This window comes from Phalacrocorax carbo, chromosome 4 (genome assembly GCF_963921805.1).
Source record: "Phalacrocorax carbo chromosome 4, bPhaCar2.1, whole genome shotgun sequence".
In the NCBI taxonomy this organism is placed as follows: Eukaryota; Metazoa; Chordata; class Aves; order Suliformes; family Phalacrocoracidae; genus Phalacrocorax; species Phalacrocorax carbo.
Window position 1 is genome coordinate 391,782 of NC_087516.1, and position 15,309 is coordinate 407,090.

General features: G+C 59.6%; 1 protein-coding gene across 8 annotated transcripts in view; it reads left to right on the plus strand.

The window, feature by feature from the left end:
• The window catches only part of DCTN1 (dynactin subunit 1), an 80,033-nt gene that overhangs the window by 58,934 nt on the left and 5,790 nt on the right, over positions 1 to 15,309 (plus strand). For all 8 annotated transcript variants that reach the window (XM_064448739.1, XM_064448738.1, XM_064448735.1 and 5 more), the window contains 18 exons: positions 185 to 382; positions 2,677 to 2,881; positions 4,028 to 4,106; positions 5,409 to 5,568; positions 6,558 to 6,662; positions 7,007 to 7,198; positions 7,947 to 8,063; positions 8,659 to 8,811; positions 9,370 to 9,530; positions 10,467 to 10,635; positions 11,176 to 11,244; positions 11,740 to 11,802; positions 11,901 to 12,050; positions 12,334 to 12,495; positions 12,920 to 13,051; positions 13,199 to 13,327; positions 14,240 to 14,382; positions 14,987 to 15,153. In XM_064448739.1, the coding sequence (XP_064304809.1) occupies positions 185 to 382; positions 2,677 to 2,881; positions 4,028 to 4,106; positions 5,409 to 5,568; positions 6,558 to 6,662; positions 7,007 to 7,198; positions 7,947 to 8,063; positions 8,659 to 8,811; positions 9,370 to 9,530; positions 10,467 to 10,635; positions 11,176 to 11,244; positions 11,740 to 11,802; positions 11,901 to 12,050; positions 12,334 to 12,495; positions 12,920 to 13,051; positions 13,199 to 13,327; positions 14,240 to 14,382; positions 14,987 to 15,153 (2,554 nt within the window). The remainder of the gene's footprint in view (positions 1 to 184; positions 383 to 2,676; positions 2,882 to 4,027; positions 4,107 to 5,408; positions 5,569 to 6,557; positions 6,663 to 7,006; positions 7,199 to 7,946; positions 8,064 to 8,658; positions 8,812 to 9,369; positions 9,531 to 10,466; positions 10,636 to 11,175; positions 11,245 to 11,739; positions 11,803 to 11,900; positions 12,051 to 12,333; positions 12,496 to 12,919; positions 13,052 to 13,198; positions 13,328 to 14,239; positions 14,383 to 14,986; positions 15,154 to 15,309) is intronic.

Below are 15,309 nucleotides of genomic sequence, written 5' to 3' on the forward strand. Positions count from 1 at the left end.
AAATGACAGATGGACTCTAGCCACAAGTGTAGAGCGATGTGTTCTTCTGCAACTGCCCCAGTAACGATGCCAACATAGCGGCTGGCTGACGGGCCAGGTTCTGTGTGGGTTAGATCAGCGTATCCGGAGCTCTCTCCAAAGGATGTTGCTGCTCCTTTTGGTAACTCTTGGTTTGATGTTGTAGGAGGAGGAAAACTTGCGTTCTCAAGTCAGGGACCTGGAGGAGAAATTGGAGACTCTGAAGATAAAGCGAAATGAAGACAAAGCAAAGCTGAAAGAGCTTGAGAAGTACAAGATCCAGCTGGAGCAGGTGCAAGAATGGAAGAGCAAAATGCAAGAACAACAGGCCGATCTCCAGAAACGCCTAAAGGAGGCCAAAAAGGTGAGCGTCCTTGGGGAGCTGGGCAGCTCCAGCCCTGGGGCTTGCACAGGGAGACGTGATTCCAGGGCTAATTCAGTCGCTGAAAACGTGTGTAGGGTTTTTTATGAAATATCAGTTAGCATTACTGATAGAGGTGGTTTCGTTTAGCACGAGGGGGTGAGGAGCGCGGCAGGCGAGGAGCGAGTCGCTCACCTCCACTTGCGGGACGAGCGTCTGAGTGTGGCAGCGGCCCGGCCGCGTTTCTCTGCTTTAATCTGCTGTTGCAGGTCTGCCAGCGCTGGCGGGGCACCATTCCCACTCCAAACCTGCCAGTGAACTGCCAGTCCCACCTTCAAAAGCTTAAGTAAAGCTCCTGGAGATCTTGCAGCTGACCTCAAAAATCAGTGGACTCCAGCAGCTTTTTGCCGTGGATTGAGGTTTCCGATCCGGCTGGGAGGCCGGCCCGTAGGCGGGGGTGCCGCGGGGTCTGACCGTGCAGCCTGAGCCTTCCCGCTGTCCCAAGGCCTGGATGTCTGGGGTGGATTTTTAGAACTGTGTGGTGGAGGTTGTTTTGCCCTGGGCTTGTCTTTGACTCTCGAATGTTGGTGAAGTAGCAGCTTGTCCTTCCTCTTGCTTGCTTCTACGCGGGAAGCGTGTCCCTGTACAGCACTCGTGGCTTAAAGCAGTTACATCCCAACATGGGTTTGTTCTTAAATACAGCATTAATCAATCATAGGATCATGGAATCATTAAGGTTGGAAAAGACCTCTCGGACCATCAAGTCCAACCCCCAACCCAACACCCCCAGGCCTCCTAAACCATGGCCCCACGTGCCATGGCTGCACAGTGTTTGAACCCCCCCAGGGACGGTGACTCCCCCACCTCTCTGGGCAGCCTGTGCCAATCCCTGACCGCTCTGGCAGGGAAGGCATTTTCCCTCATCTCCAACCTAAACCTCCCCTGACGCAGCCTGAGGCCGTTCCCTCTCGCCCTGTCACTTTATCGCTGGTATAAGCTTTTGCTTTGTTGCACTGAGTTGATAATCAGCACTGAGTCTACCTGGGAACTGGGCTGAAGCCAGAACATCTCAGGAGCTGGTCTTCAACAGTGATTAGATGATCCAGTCCTCTGGAGCCTCGTCTGAGCTAAGCATGTCGTGACGGGTATCGGGGAAGGCTGAGGGGCGTGTCTGAGGGGTCTCATTGATGTGTATGAATAAATACCTGACGGGGAGGTACAGAAGACTCATCTCCGTGGTACCCACTGAGTGCAAGAAAAAGAGGCACAAACCGAAATACAGGAAATTCTGTTTAAACATAAGAACCCTTTTTCCTGTGAAGGTGATCAAACCCTGGAGCAGGTTGCTCAGAGATGTTTGGAGTCCCCATCCCCGGGGACGTGTGGGACACGGCTCGGCAGGGTCCTGGGCAGCCGGCTCGGCCGCCCCTGCTTGAGCAGGGGCTGGAGCAGATGATCTGCGGGGGTCCCAGCCTGCCTCGGCCCCTCCGAGCACGAGTCCTCGCTGCGCCGGTGCCGGGGGTGTACACGGGGGCTCCCTTCCCCCACGCCGTGCCTTTCCTGGCCTGCTCTGGAGTGGGTTCCTCTCTCCGGTGGCTTCCTGGGGGGGGCCTGGTCCTGACTTACTAGTGTAGACTTTAATTTGTTAAAACCCATCTCCCTTTAGCTAAACCAACGCGTTTGGAGCTCCTGCCCTGCAGCGCCGGTCGGCGTGAGTCACCGCCAGCGAAGGGGCTTTGGAGCCCACGAATCTTGGTGTCGCTCGTGACTGAGAGCGTTCCTCCCGCGGCGGCTCTGCTCCTGCTGAGCCCTGCCTTTGGGTGTCATTTGAAATGTCTGCTGCAGGTCCCTCTTTTCCTTCTCCCCAAGGACGCGTTACCTGCTCTTGGCACCCGCGCAGGACTCCAGCCGTGCAGGCAAAGCAGCTTCTGCTTCCCTCTGCCCTGGTTTTCCAGGGTGGATTCTTGGTTTGTTTCCCCAGTGATTTATCTGACTCTCTGCTCCAGTACAAGCCTACATCTTTTCCGTCTTCGTCTCTGTCTCTCCTCGCCTGCAGATTGTTTTTCTGCTGGGCTCTTTTGTGGATGGGAGGTGCGAGGCCTTGGGGAGGAGACGGGCACCCTGGAGCACCGGCAGTGCCCCTCGCAGCCCCGATAAGCGGCTGTTAATTGGACTTGATCCCCCTGTGAGGGAGCCGTGAGAGATGTAACTGTCCGAGGCTTGTTGTTTGTGAGAGGGGGCTCTCAGCGGTTGGCCTTGGGCTTCCAGGGTCTTCTCACTCATGTGCTTGACTGCAGGAAGCCAAAGATGCTTTGGAAGCCAAGGAGCGCTACATGGAGGAGATGGCAGACACCGCCGATGCGATTGAAATGGCAACCCTGGACAAGGAGATGGCAGAAGAGCGAGCGGAGTCCCTGCAGCAGGAGGTGGACTCCCTGAAAGAGAAGGTGGAATATCTCACGATGGACCTGGAGATCCTGAAGCACGAAATCGAAGAGAAAGGTGGGATGGGGCCAGCTTTCTGGTGGTCTCAGCGTGGGTCCCACTGGGCAGGGGGCTCCTCGCTGGGGAGCAGAACGCGTCGGGGCCCCGGCGGCTCCTCGCTGCCCGATGCGGTGGGGCCGAGGCTTTGCCTCTGCCGTTTCCCCCGGCAGCGCTGGGGCTTCCTGCTGCGCCCCCAGCCCCGCTCGCAGGCACAGGTGTGACAGTCACACCCGGGCAGGGCGGCAGCAGCTCAGCTTTGCCTTCGCTTGGGTCCCGGCCTCGCCGAGAAGGCAGAGATGGAGCTGCTGTGCTTCTGAGTCTGGGGGCGAGTCTTCCTGTCCTGGGCGTAGAGCAGCTCAGGCTTCGTTTTAATGCTTGCCATTTTCCCTGGGGATGGTGGATCCCACCCCAAAAGGTGTTTGACTGGGACAGACTTTATGTGGGAGGGAACACAACTGCTTTTGTTGCTTACTGCTCCAACCTCCCAGCTTTGCACTGAGCTCAGCTTCAAAACCAGCACATTACCCTTGTTTTGATTCCCTCGGGGCCGTTTAGCTCTTGCTTTTCAAGGTGAGCTTTAAAAATTACGCACAGCAGGAAACGAGACAGCCATTAAACACGTGGAGCATTGGCATTCACCTGAAACCAAAATCAAAGCCGTAGAAGCAGCAGATGATCAGGCAGGCAGGCTGGGGGACGTGGCAGATCGAGGGAGCGGGAAGAAGGCGGCGAGGACAGGCGCGGTCTGCAGGGGGACGTGGAGGTGGCCGAGATGAGCGACGCCTTTGCTTTGAGTTTGCTTTCGCTGAACTGTGAGGGCCGGGAGGGTCGAGAGCTGAGCGCGCTCTCGGTATCCAGCGACGTGTTGCGCTGCCGTAGCCCAGCGGCTGCTCGGGTACGGGCTGCGGGTTGGTGCAGCGGCTCTTCACCTGCACCAGCCGCCTTTGGCGGCGGCGGGGGAATCTCGCGGCCTGCGAGCACCAGTGCTACGCACCAGGCTTCAGCTTTGCTCAGCTACAGGAGAGGAACTGATGCGTTTCCCCTCGGTACGACTTAGCTGTCCTCTTACTGGTGTTTGTAATGTCACTTAGTGTCAAGAGAACTGGGTCTGTTGAGCAGCTGCCGTTTCTACACAAGCAGAATAATGCTTCCTTTCTTCCGCAGGCTCGGACGGAGCGGCATCCAGTTACCAAGTCAAACAGCTGGAGGAGCAAAACGCGAGACTCAAGGAAGCTCTTGTAAGGTAGGAGACCACTTGTGCTCCCCAAAGGCTGCTGATGAAGTTCCTTGCTACAAGAGCCCACGCTATCTTGGTCTAGTGAGCGCCTGCGCCAGAGCACTGATCCAAATACGTCTTTTCCAGAGCAGCCGATGTAGCAGCTGCTAGCTGCTCTTGGGTTGTTTCTGAGCTCTGGTGCTCCTTCGAGCACGCAACAGAGAGGGGGAATCTCTGGTTGCTGGAGACCAACGTAGATCAGGAGACAACGAGCCGCTTCAGAAGGCTCTGTGTTTCCTTCCTCTGCGTGTGCCGTGCCCTGCCTCTCCGGCGCAGCTGCGGGTTCATTCCAGCGGCCTGTGCAGGACGGCTCTCCAGACCCTCCTGCGCGGGTCCTCCCAGCGCCCGCTCAGCACTGGGACCTGCTCGCTGCCTCTCCCTGGGCGAGCCCACCTGCCAGGGCTGGGGGCTCTTCTTTCTGGAAGCCACATGTGCTTTAGCCTAGAGGTTCGGGGTGGGGTTCCTGAGGTAACCCCGTGCGGCGGGGGTTCAGCGTGCTGCGCTGCCTTCGGTGCAGGGAACAGCCCGTGCTTAAAGACAGCTGTTCCCATAGGCCAGGAGCAGGTAGAGGAGGTGGAAGCGTCCCCTTCCACTAGGAAACACAAGAAACTGCCTTGCAAGGACTCCCAAACCAGCGTGTGTTTGGGGTGGGAGGTATAAAGAAGGTCCAAGCGAGGGAGTCCCCAGCACTTGCACGCCCGGGGCTGAGCCACCTGGGGGCTGTGAGCAGAGCCGTTCGCACAGCGGCCTCGGTACACACATAAGCAAAGCTCCGTGCTCAGTGCGTGACGAGCGCCGTTCCTGGCTGTGCTTTGGCTTTTTTCTGCTGCCGACTTTCTCTCTTGCACTGTGAAAGGCTGCGAATGTGACTTATTTTTCTTTGCTCACTGGGTTCTTCCTTTCTGTGCTTTAGCCTGTCCCATTTACAGCTATGCTTTCTGTTGCCTGTTTTTCTACATTCTCCTCTTCTGTTCTCTCCATGCCCCGTCGCCCTGGGTTTCCTCAGAGAAAGGTGCCGTCCCGGGCACTGATTCACCCCCATCCCTCGCTGTTAGGGGGCCGATCTCTGGGGCCGCGGCTCGTGTCCCCACCAGGGAGGGGCTGCCGGCGGCTCCAGAGGTGCCTTGCTCGCACCGCCGACGGGCAGCGGCGCCAGCGCGGGCAGGGCGCCTCCGCACCGCGAGCAGCGTCTGGGGAGGGAATGGCTTCCCTTGCGCTGGTGCCTGGGTCTCTGCTGGGCTCGTGACGGGTCTGGTTGCTTTGTCAAAGGATGCGGGACTTGTCTGCATCAGAGAAGCAGGAACACGTGAAGCTTCAAAAGCAAATGGAGAAGAAAAACACGGAGCTGGAGTCCCTGCGTCAGCAGAGGGAGAAGCTTCAGGAGGAGGTGAAGCAGGCGGAGAAAACGGTTGATGAGCTGAAGGAGCAGGTGAGCCCAGTGGGGGAAGGATGGTCGGGGAGGGGAATTTTGGGGCCATCTGGGGCATCAAGCGACTGCTGTCAGGCAAGCGTGGCTCGCCTCCAGGCCCAGGGCGCTTCCTGCAGCTGCTCTTGGAGGGCCACCGCAGTGACCCCGCTGCAGGGGCTGACACTTCTGGGCCCCTGCGCAAAAGCAAACCCTGTTGCAGCAGCGGAACCGCGCTCGGCTTGGCCGTAGGGTGGCTCTTGAGCACAGGACGTGGATGGGATGATGTGCTTCCCAGGGCTGGGCTGTGTTTGCCGCTTGCTCGGTGCCGAGCTGTCACGTCTTCCACGAGGCTCGCTCCTGGCCAGGCTGAGGTGTCAGTGCAGATGTGGGGCAGCCCCTAAGAGCCCCAGGAAGGATCTGCGTTTGCTGCAGAGGAGCCTGTGCAACTCCTCAGAACGGCTGTTCTGGAGGGACGCTGGCCCTGAGCGTTAGCCTGAGTCATGTAGAAGGTGTTAGCAGAGGGGATGCTTCTTAACGCAGAGAGACCGGAACGCCCGTTCCTCCATTAATGCTGTAAGTGTGTAACCGCTCGCCTAGGGCCTCGGGGGGGACAGAGAGCTCGGGAGGCGCTGACACAAGTCTGCAGGGACTCAGCCTGAAGGTTGGCATCATTTACACTGACCTGAAACTGTTCAACCGTGTGCCCCGATGCTGCGGCTAAAGAGCCAGTAACGTCCCAAAAAGCCAAAGCCAAGCCTCTCTTTTCACGTGCCCTTCCTTCTGGGGTGCTGGCCGTTCCGCTTTGAGCTGTTTGCTCTCCTGGGGGTGCTGGTCTCCCCTACCGGGAGGGAGCTCATGCACTGTCTGGACCCTCACGCCAGGATGGGGAGACGGGTTCATCAGCCGTGTCCCACCGCTTGGCAGCGTGGTCCCACCGTGGTATAAAAGGATTTTTGAGCCGCTTGCTGCAGCGTGTTGAGCCCCACGTTGGATGTGGTGTGTGCTCGCAGGTGGATGCTGCTTTGGGTGCTGAAGAGATGGTGGAGACTCTGACGGAGAGAAACTTAGACCTGGAGGAGAAGGTCCGGGAGCTGCGCGAGACTGTTGGGGACCTGGTAAGACGGACCCTTTGGGAGTGGGGGCTGGTACTGGAGGGCTTGTGCTGCTTCCTTCGTGCCTGGTGTGTGGCTGGGCTGATGAGGGGGCTGGTCCAGCCGAGTGCTGGCAGCGAGGCTGCCCGAGGCGCTGGGAGCTGCCTGGCAGCGGTGCCGGAGGCGACTGGGGAACCCCTCTACAGGCATCGCTCTCGGTGCCGCCCCCGAGCGGTGCACCCCTCTGCTCTGCAGAGTATGGCCCTTGCACCCCGGGGCACCCCCCTGCCCTGCTCCGACAGCGCCCGGCTGCCCTCGCTTGCTCGGCTGCGGCGTAACCGCGTCCCGTGCCGCCTCCTCCTTGCCAGGAAGCCATGAACGAGATGAACGACGAGCTGCAGGAAAACGCCCGGGAGACAGAGCTGGAGTTACGGGAGCAGCTGGATATGGCGACGGCGCGGGTCCGCGAGGCAGAGAAGCGTGTGGAGGCTGCGCAGGAGACCGTGGCCGACTACCAGCAGACCATCAAAAAATACAGAGAGCTGACTGCACACCTTCAGGTGCGGCCGTGCGGGGCAGCTCCCGCTGGAGCCCGGCTCCTCTGGGAGCCCACCCCGGTGGCGAGGGGACCGAGCACGTGTAGGCAGGAGCGCTCCCCGAGGGGCTGGGCCCTGGGCGCAGGGACGGCACGCTGCCGCCTGCTCTCGTGGGAGATGGGCATGGCAGGACACAGACGGGCGATGCCTGGGGAGCGGGTTCCTAACTGAGCTTTCCTGGGGGCCTCCAGCAGCGTCGGACTGCACGTGCTTCTCGTGACCTCTCACAGCCCTGCCTGTCCTTCTGCCTGCGTCCAGATGGGGCTCGCTGGCAGAGCCCCTGCTGAAGTCAGCACTGTAGATGCTTGTGAACACATGGCTGTTTCAGCCTCGTACTGCGCCGTGCTGCTTCTGCTCCTGGCTTGGGAACAGTCCTGGCAAAGACAGAGCGGTGCGGGGTTGTTCCAGCACCGGGCTGGGTTCTCCTGGGCTTTGCTGGCAGTGAAAGGAGATGGGTGATGAGTCTGTGTGGATTCCCTGGCTTTAATACAGCGTGCTGTCAGCCGAGCGTTTGGAAAGCGCTCGCATTCCTCTTCCTCGCTTTCATCCATCGTTGTGCACGTTGCGCAATGAGCCCCCGGTGCTCCACACCCTCCCCGAGGAAGGGGGCATCGGGGGGTGAGGTGTGGAGGTCCTGCAGCGGGCGTGGGATTACGTATCTCCTCCGGGCTGTTTTTCTGTGTGTTTCATCGCAGCTTCTTTCTGTGCTCAGGACGTGAACCGAGAACTCATGAGTCAGCAAGAAGCATCTGCCGAGAAACAGCAGCAGCCTCCTCCCGAGATGTTTGACTTCAAGATCAAATTTGCAGAGACAAAAGCCCACGCTAAGGTAGGGCCAGCAAGGGAGCGGCGCACGGGGCGAGTGCACTGAGCGGGGCGCGTTCGGTCCCGCGCGCGAGGCTCCCGGCACCCGGGCACGGCGGCGGCGTGCGGGCGCCCGCGCTCGGGGCGGCTGCTCCCCGCGCGGTGGGGCTGGCCCTGCGGCGCGGCGCTCGCGCCAGCCGTGCAGACAGGCTGAGGCGACTGGCAGGAGGTTTCCTTCTCCTAAGAGAAACGTCAAAGTTCAAATACCGCTGCGCAAAAAAGGATGTTTTCTTGTGAAAGCGTGCTCAGAGATGACAATGTAAGCGTTGTTCTCATCACGCTGTGAATGCTGGCTGGAAAGAAAGAATGCTTGTGGGCAGAGATACATGGCGTACCCCGTGCCCGGGGTTAGAGCAGAGCCCCAGACCAGTCCCTGGGCACCTCTGCAGAGCACTGCTTGGTCACAGTGAGAAATGTCTCCTGGCACGGCCAGGGAGCGAGGCGTTGGCTCTGTCCCACGAGGAAAGAGGTTCCGACTTTTTAACAATACTGAACGGGCTGGGAGGCGCTGGGCTGGGGAGGGGGCCGAGCGGGCTGCCCTGAGCGTGCGTCTCCCGCAGGCCATCGAGATGGAGCTGCGCCAGATGGAGGTGCAGCAGGCCAACCGGCACGTCTCCCTCCTCACCTCCTTCATGCCCGACAGCTTCCTGCGCCACGGAGGGGACCATGACTGCATCCTGGTGCTGCTGCTCATCCCTCGCCTCATCTGCAAGGTGGGACGGGCGCCTGGGCTCCCGCCTGCCTGGGGAGTTAGGCCTTGTCGAGAGCTTGTGTTAACTGTTCCTTCGAAGCTCTGAGCTGGGGCTATCTCCTGAGCTGGGCTGTCGGGGCTTGGAGTGTCATCTTCGTACCCACTGAGCTGCTCGGGCCCACCAGGGGTCGGTGGCTGTGCTGCCGCTCTGTGGGAAACACATCTTTTCCTTCTCTCCCGGTTGAATTTGGGGTTTTGACTGTTCACCAGTCTGGGAGGAGGCAGCGGGGGTCCCTGCCCGCCGGCGGCGGCGGGTCGGCGGCTGGAGCACTCAGCTGTGGGACGGGTGGGTCGAGCCTGCCGGTTCGGGCAGGGCAGACGTGCGAGCCTCGGTGTCTCGCAGCACGGACCAGGGGGTTGGCGCTCTGCTGTCCCTCTTATTCCTCTCCTGTTCTGCAGAAACCTTTCCCAGGAAAGCTTGCTTTCTGGGGCGGAGGGGGGTGTTTGGCCGCTCTGTGGTTAAGCGGAACAGATCAGAGCAAGCGTAGGAAGGCTGAAGGTTTGCCCTCTTCCCCAACAGGCTGAGCTGATCAGCAAACAGGCTCAGGAGAAGTTTGATCTGAATGAGAACTGTGCGGAGCGCTCCGGCCTCAGGGGTGCTGCGGGAGAGCAGCTGAGCTTTGCTGCCGGGCTGGTCTATTCCCTGAGCCTCCTGCAGGCTACGCTGCACAAATACGAACAGTGAGTACCCAGCCCTTCTCCTCACCCTCCGTTCCCACCCGCTTCACCGTCTGGAAGCACAGAGGACCTCCGCAGCCTCGCAGCAGGGCCTGGTCCCTCTGGAGTTAAAGATATGTTGGCAGCTAGGCTACAAGAAAGCTGAGGGATCCCGTTTATTGCCTTGTGACAGGGGTATTCGCTTCTCTTGTTACTCCTTCCTTGTTTTCCTCCCAAGAATTGACACGTGAAGGGATCCAATTCTTTACACGTGTTGCTCATTCTTCAGCTGTGACCGTGCCTCGAGGCCAGAAGTAGCCTTGCTGCACTGATTTTTTCCATCTGTCCTGCCAGAAGGTGCATCACAGTCTCTTGCTGAGCTTGATCGCGTCTGGGCTTGTCTCTGGGCTTCAGTCCCCAGGAGCAGGCTCTCCCTGGCAGGCTTCACGAACGCTTGGTCAGTGAGGGCCCTGAGAGCACCGCGGAGCCAGGGCTTTCCTCGGAGCCTGGGAAATGCCGTCGGGCACCGACACGGCTGTGGCCGGGCAGGGTACCCGTCTCGAGGCGGCTCAGTTTGAAACTGGGCACTGAAAGATGCCTTTGCTCCCGCACCAGTGCGGCTGATGAACTCGTTAGATCGTGTGGTGCGTTGCTGGTGCTAGCTGGCAGGTCTTCTCCCGCCTCCAGCGCTGAGCTCTGGCCTAGGGAATTGAGTGTTTTTCCTTCTGAGGCTCCCTGTCCCATAGATCCTAGGCTGCCTATCTCATGCTGTGGCTTTCTACAGACGTTTTGACTTTTGTTAACCCCTCTCTAGCTACGGTGCTCCTGGGGGTGGAGCTGGTGGTCCCGGGGCGTTCCAGTGGTCCGAGATCGGCACCCAGAAGCACAGCCCTGTGTTGATGCCACCTGGAGCATGTGCCTGCCCCAGCTGTGCCGACTGTGTCTGCCTTCCCTTACCAGGGCCCTGAACAAATGCAGCGTGGAGGTGTATAAGAAGGTGGGGATGCTGTACCCCGAGATGAGCGTCCACGAGCGCTCGCTGGACTTCCTGATCGAGCTGCTGCACAAGGACCAGCTGGACGAGACGGTCAACGTGGAGCCGCTGACCAAAGCCATCAAGTACTACCAGGTGGGTCTGCGGAGCCAAGCTCGGGGCGTTTCTGGCCTGCAGGGCAGGGAGCTGGTGCTGCCTCCCCAGTGGCTGCCGCAGCTGGAGATCGCGCCCTTGGGTACACCCGTCACACGGCGCGTTGATAAGCTGGGAATAAGCTCGTTGGTAGTACTTTCCTTTGGATGTCCTTCATCTCCGGAGCGCGCAGGACTTGAGCCTGTGGCTGTGTCACCTGGGGGCTGCGTTCTCAGCTCTCTGTCCCGGGGAGGGTGCAGGCGGAAAGGATGCGGTTGTCCCATCCTACGTTTCTCTGCCTCCGTGCTGCAGGGCAGGGCTGCTGACCCTTTGAATTAAGGGACACCAGCTTTTTTGGAGGGCAGAGCGTTCAGAGGGGCATCTGGTGGGGGTCACTGCGAGAGTTTTCACTTGCAATTAAAAATTAGGCCAAACCCTCAATGTTTGGGGGATTTTGTTGTGTGTTTCCTCACCTGGTTTGTTTGCTTGTGTGTGTGGAAATGTTTGAGGGGTGCTGATCTCTGCTCATCTCTCTCCACGTAGCATCTGTACAGCATCCACCTGGCTGACCAGGCAGAAGACTGCACGATGCAGCTGGCCGACCACATCAAGGTGAAGTGGGGAGAACAACCTGACTCCTTCCCTCTCACGTTTTCTGCCTTTGCCCCTTCTGCTCCCCCCGAGATCATTTTGTGAGTGGAAGTGCCCCTTCGCCCCCGCTCCCCATTGCAGTCCCTTTTCCCCAGCTCCCGCTGCCTGTGGTGGCACAGAGGTGATGAGGGCTCCCAGGTCAGGGAAAGGGGAAGAAGCTGTGCACCTGTCTGGGTAGAAAGAGAAGAGCAGCAAGGAGAGTGCGGCAAACCTGGTGTCTAAGAGGGCGTGTTGCACTGCCCTGAGCTCGTAAGGAAAGTACCAGCGTCCTGTGCCCCACGGAGTAAAACAAAAATCGACGGAATGCCTCAGCCATTTTTCCTGCTCCTGTAAATCCTGCAGTCATGGCAGGGTGGGGTACGGAGGGTCTGTCCTGAGACAAAGCCCCATTTGCCGCCGTCTCGCCTGGTCTCTGCTTTGCCCCGAGCTGACGGTACCTGTGTTTGTGCTCTGCAGTTCACCCAGAGTGCCTTGGACTGCATGGGGGTGGAGGTGTGCCGGCTGCGGTCCTTCCTGCAGGTAGGGCGTGCTCAGGGAGGCTCTGCGCGCCTCTGCCGGGTTCCCCCCGCCGCTGATCCCTCTGTCACTTTTTCTGAGGTCCTTTCTCTGCACCCTAGGCTGGGCAGGAGGCATCCGACCTTGCCATCCTCCTGAAGGACCTGGAGACCTCGTGCAGTGACATTCGCCAGTTCTGCAAGAAGATCAGGCGCCGCATGCCTGGGACGGACGCTCCGGGTATCCCCGCGGCGCTGGGCTTCGGGCAGCAGGTGAGCTGGCGCGAGCTGAGGTGGGATGTAGCGTCTCTGCGCTTCGTGTTTCTGGTTGGGATGGAGACCTGGACTTCGTAACCTACTTTTCTCCAGCCTGCAGTTTCTTTCTATCTTTCCTGGTGCTTCCCATCTTCCTAGCGATGCTTCAGAAGCAAGTTAAAATCTCACTAGCTGTCAGACTAGGGTGAGGCAAGTGTTGTGCAGTGCCTGGGAAGCGAGCTGGAAAGCAGCCCGTTTGCCTCTGCCTTTCCCAACCATCCTCCTTCTGCCCGACTTTCAGGTGTCGGACACGCTGCTGGACTGCCGCAAGCACTTGACGTGGGTGGTGGCCGTGCTGCAGGAGGTGGCCGCTGCTGGGGCACAGATGATTGCTCCTCTGGCAGAGAACGAGGGGCTGCTCGCGGTGAAGCTGGAGGACCTGGCCTTCAAAGCGAGCGAGCAGGTGGGAAACCCCCTTCTCGACTGCCCCCCGTTCCCTGCTGCAGCAGGGTAAAGCCGGGAACCGTCTCACTCCGGTGCTACAGACCCGCCCGTGAGCAGGTCTGGGTGGGAGAGTCTTGTGGAGGCTGGGAATGAACTCCTGGGAATATCATAGAATGGTTTGGGTTGGAAGGGACTTTAAAGGTCGTCTAGTCCAGCCCCGCTGCAGCGAGCAGGGGAAGGCCAGGGAACGCCAAAACGCGGAGGGCTTTGTGGTCCCCTGCTCTGTGCTGTCCCTCCCCACCGCTGGCCTTGCTCCCCAGCCGCACCAGAGGGACCGCGGGCTCCCAGGGCCTGTGGCGCGCTGTGGGGAGTCGGGAGGGGGCTCGAGGGCGGCCGTGAGCCCAGCCCAGGGCCGCCTGCCACTTCCTTCCCGTCCTTTGCAGATCTACGGCACCCAGGGCATCAACCCCTACGAGTGTCTGCGTCAGTCCTGCAGCATCCTCATCGCGACCATGAACAAGATGGCCACGGCTATGCAGGAGGGCGAGTACGACGCGGATAGGCCACAGACCAAGGTGGGCTTCGGCTGCGCAGGGGCCTCGGGCAGAGCCGCAGCACCTGATCGCTCTGTAATCTCCCTCGTGCCCTGTGGCCCCTTGCGATGACTGGAATTCTTTGTAAAATACCGATTTTGTGTCTTGTCCCTCTGGTCTCCATCGCAGCCCACCCCGCCTTCTGAGCTACGGGCCGCGGCTCTTCGGGCAGAGATCACCGATGCTGAGGGGCTGGGGCTTAAGCTGGAGGACAGGGAGACAGTCATCAAAGAGCTGAAAAAATCTCTCAAGATCAAGGTACGCTGCTCTTCAGTCGATCTCTGCCTTCCGGGCTGCGCAGTGAGGAGCTGAGGTGCTGCTGTAGCGGTCACGTCCGTGCCCCGGGTGACTTGGTGCCTGTGGAGCTGTCTCGAGTCGCAGTTTTAAAACAAAACAAAACTTTTCTCCCTCTTGACTTCCTTAGAAAGACAGGAAATAATTATGAGGGTTATTGGGAATTACCCTACAGCAGTGACTGAAAGCTGTAACACTCGACTAGACACTCATAAAAATGTATGCTTTGCCTGAAGAGAGACCTGCTTTCCTCTGGTGTCTGGCAGAAGCATCACATCTTCCTCTAGCATTTTTCTGTCAAGCTGGTCAACAGCCTGGGGCTTTCAGCTGTGTTTTTGTAGGCACACTTTGATCTTTAGCACATGTTCCTTTTGAAAAGGTCTATCCCACGCAAAACCACTAGGTTAAGTGGTAGCATTTAGTGATACTGTAGGTGCAGTAACGAGAAGAGCAAGATCTGGGAGGAGGCTAAGAAGCTTAAGTGGGAAGCTCTGGCCTCTGTCTCCTCTTGTTATCAAGCGACTGCCCTCTTCATCTTCTGCAAGAAATGAAACCCATGCTAAAGCATCCAGCATATGGCCTTTCCAGACGGCAACCTGAGGTTGTTTTCAAAACCCTCTCTGAGTGCAGGTCTCCTGGAAGTGTCGTTCCAGTTGTCGGGGTGGTGCTGTCTGCCTGGTGCCTCCCTGCCAGAGGCTGCCCTGGCCTTTCCCCACGATGTTCTGGGACAGCGAGTGCTGGTGGTGGGTGCCTGTGCTCGGGTACCCAGCGTGGGTGGGCGTCGTGATTTCTGGGCAGGCTCCCGCCAGGCGCTGCAAGGGGTTTTTCCTAGTGCCCACCATCCCCTGGGCTCTGATTTCTTTCCCGCCTCTCCAGGGCGAGGAGCTCAGCGAAGCAAACGTGCGGCTCAGCCTCCTGGAGAAGAAGCTGGACAGCGCGTCCAAGGATGCAGATGACCGTGTGGAAAAGATACAGACTAAGCTGGATGAGACCCAGACGCTGCTCAAAAAGAAAGAGAAGTACGTGTGAGATGAAGCTGCTGTCGGAGGGTCTCCGATGAGGACTGGGCAGCCGGCGGTCCCTCGGGCTGGCTGGGAGGGTTTGTGGGACAGGCGAGGGGTTGGTGTTAGTGGAGGATCCGCAGGGGAACCAGCGCGTTTTAATGGTGCGCAGCAGAGCCCAGGCTGGTAGAGGGGTCCTGGGAAGGATCCTGTTCGAATGCTCTTGCAGAAAGGGCCGTTGTCGCGGCACGCTGGTGCCGCCGTTGCTGGGCTCCGAGCGTCTCTTGCCACACGTGGTGCGCTGGCCGAGCGAGGCTGTGGGCAGGCGGGGAGGTGCAGCCTGCAGGGTGGAGGGGGGACCGTCGCGCAGCATAAAAGCTGGGCAACACAGCTGAGGAGGTGCTGGGTGCGACATGGATAAAATACTTCCTCCGTGTGCTGTACTGCACCCTGCAGCGGAGGCTGGTGGGGCTCCAGCCCCTGGCTCGGCGGGTTTGTGCCTGAAGCGCAGCAGCAGCAGGAGGCGTGACGCAGCCAGGAGCTCCCGCGTCCCGGACCGCCCGCCTCTTTCCTTCGGGGGAGCGTCGCCGGCTACACCCGTGACTCTGTGTGCTCTTCCCAGGGAGTTTGAGGAGACCATGGACGCCCTTCAGGCAGACATCGATCAGCTGGAATCAGAGAAGGTGGAGCTGAAGCAGCGCTTGAACAACCAGTCGAAGCGAACCATCGAGGGCCTGCGCGGCGCCCCTGCCTCTGGAGTTGCCTCCATCGTGTCTGGCATTGCCGGAGGTGCGTCCCCAGCGTCCCCAGAGCACTCGAACGCTTCTGTGGCTGGGGTAGGGGATTTGCGGGCTGGAAAGGGGCGTCCTGGGACGTCCTCCCGACACAGAGTCCGGGAGCTGTGCAGGGCAATGCCCTGCAGTGTCTGCGTGACGTCCCGGGAGG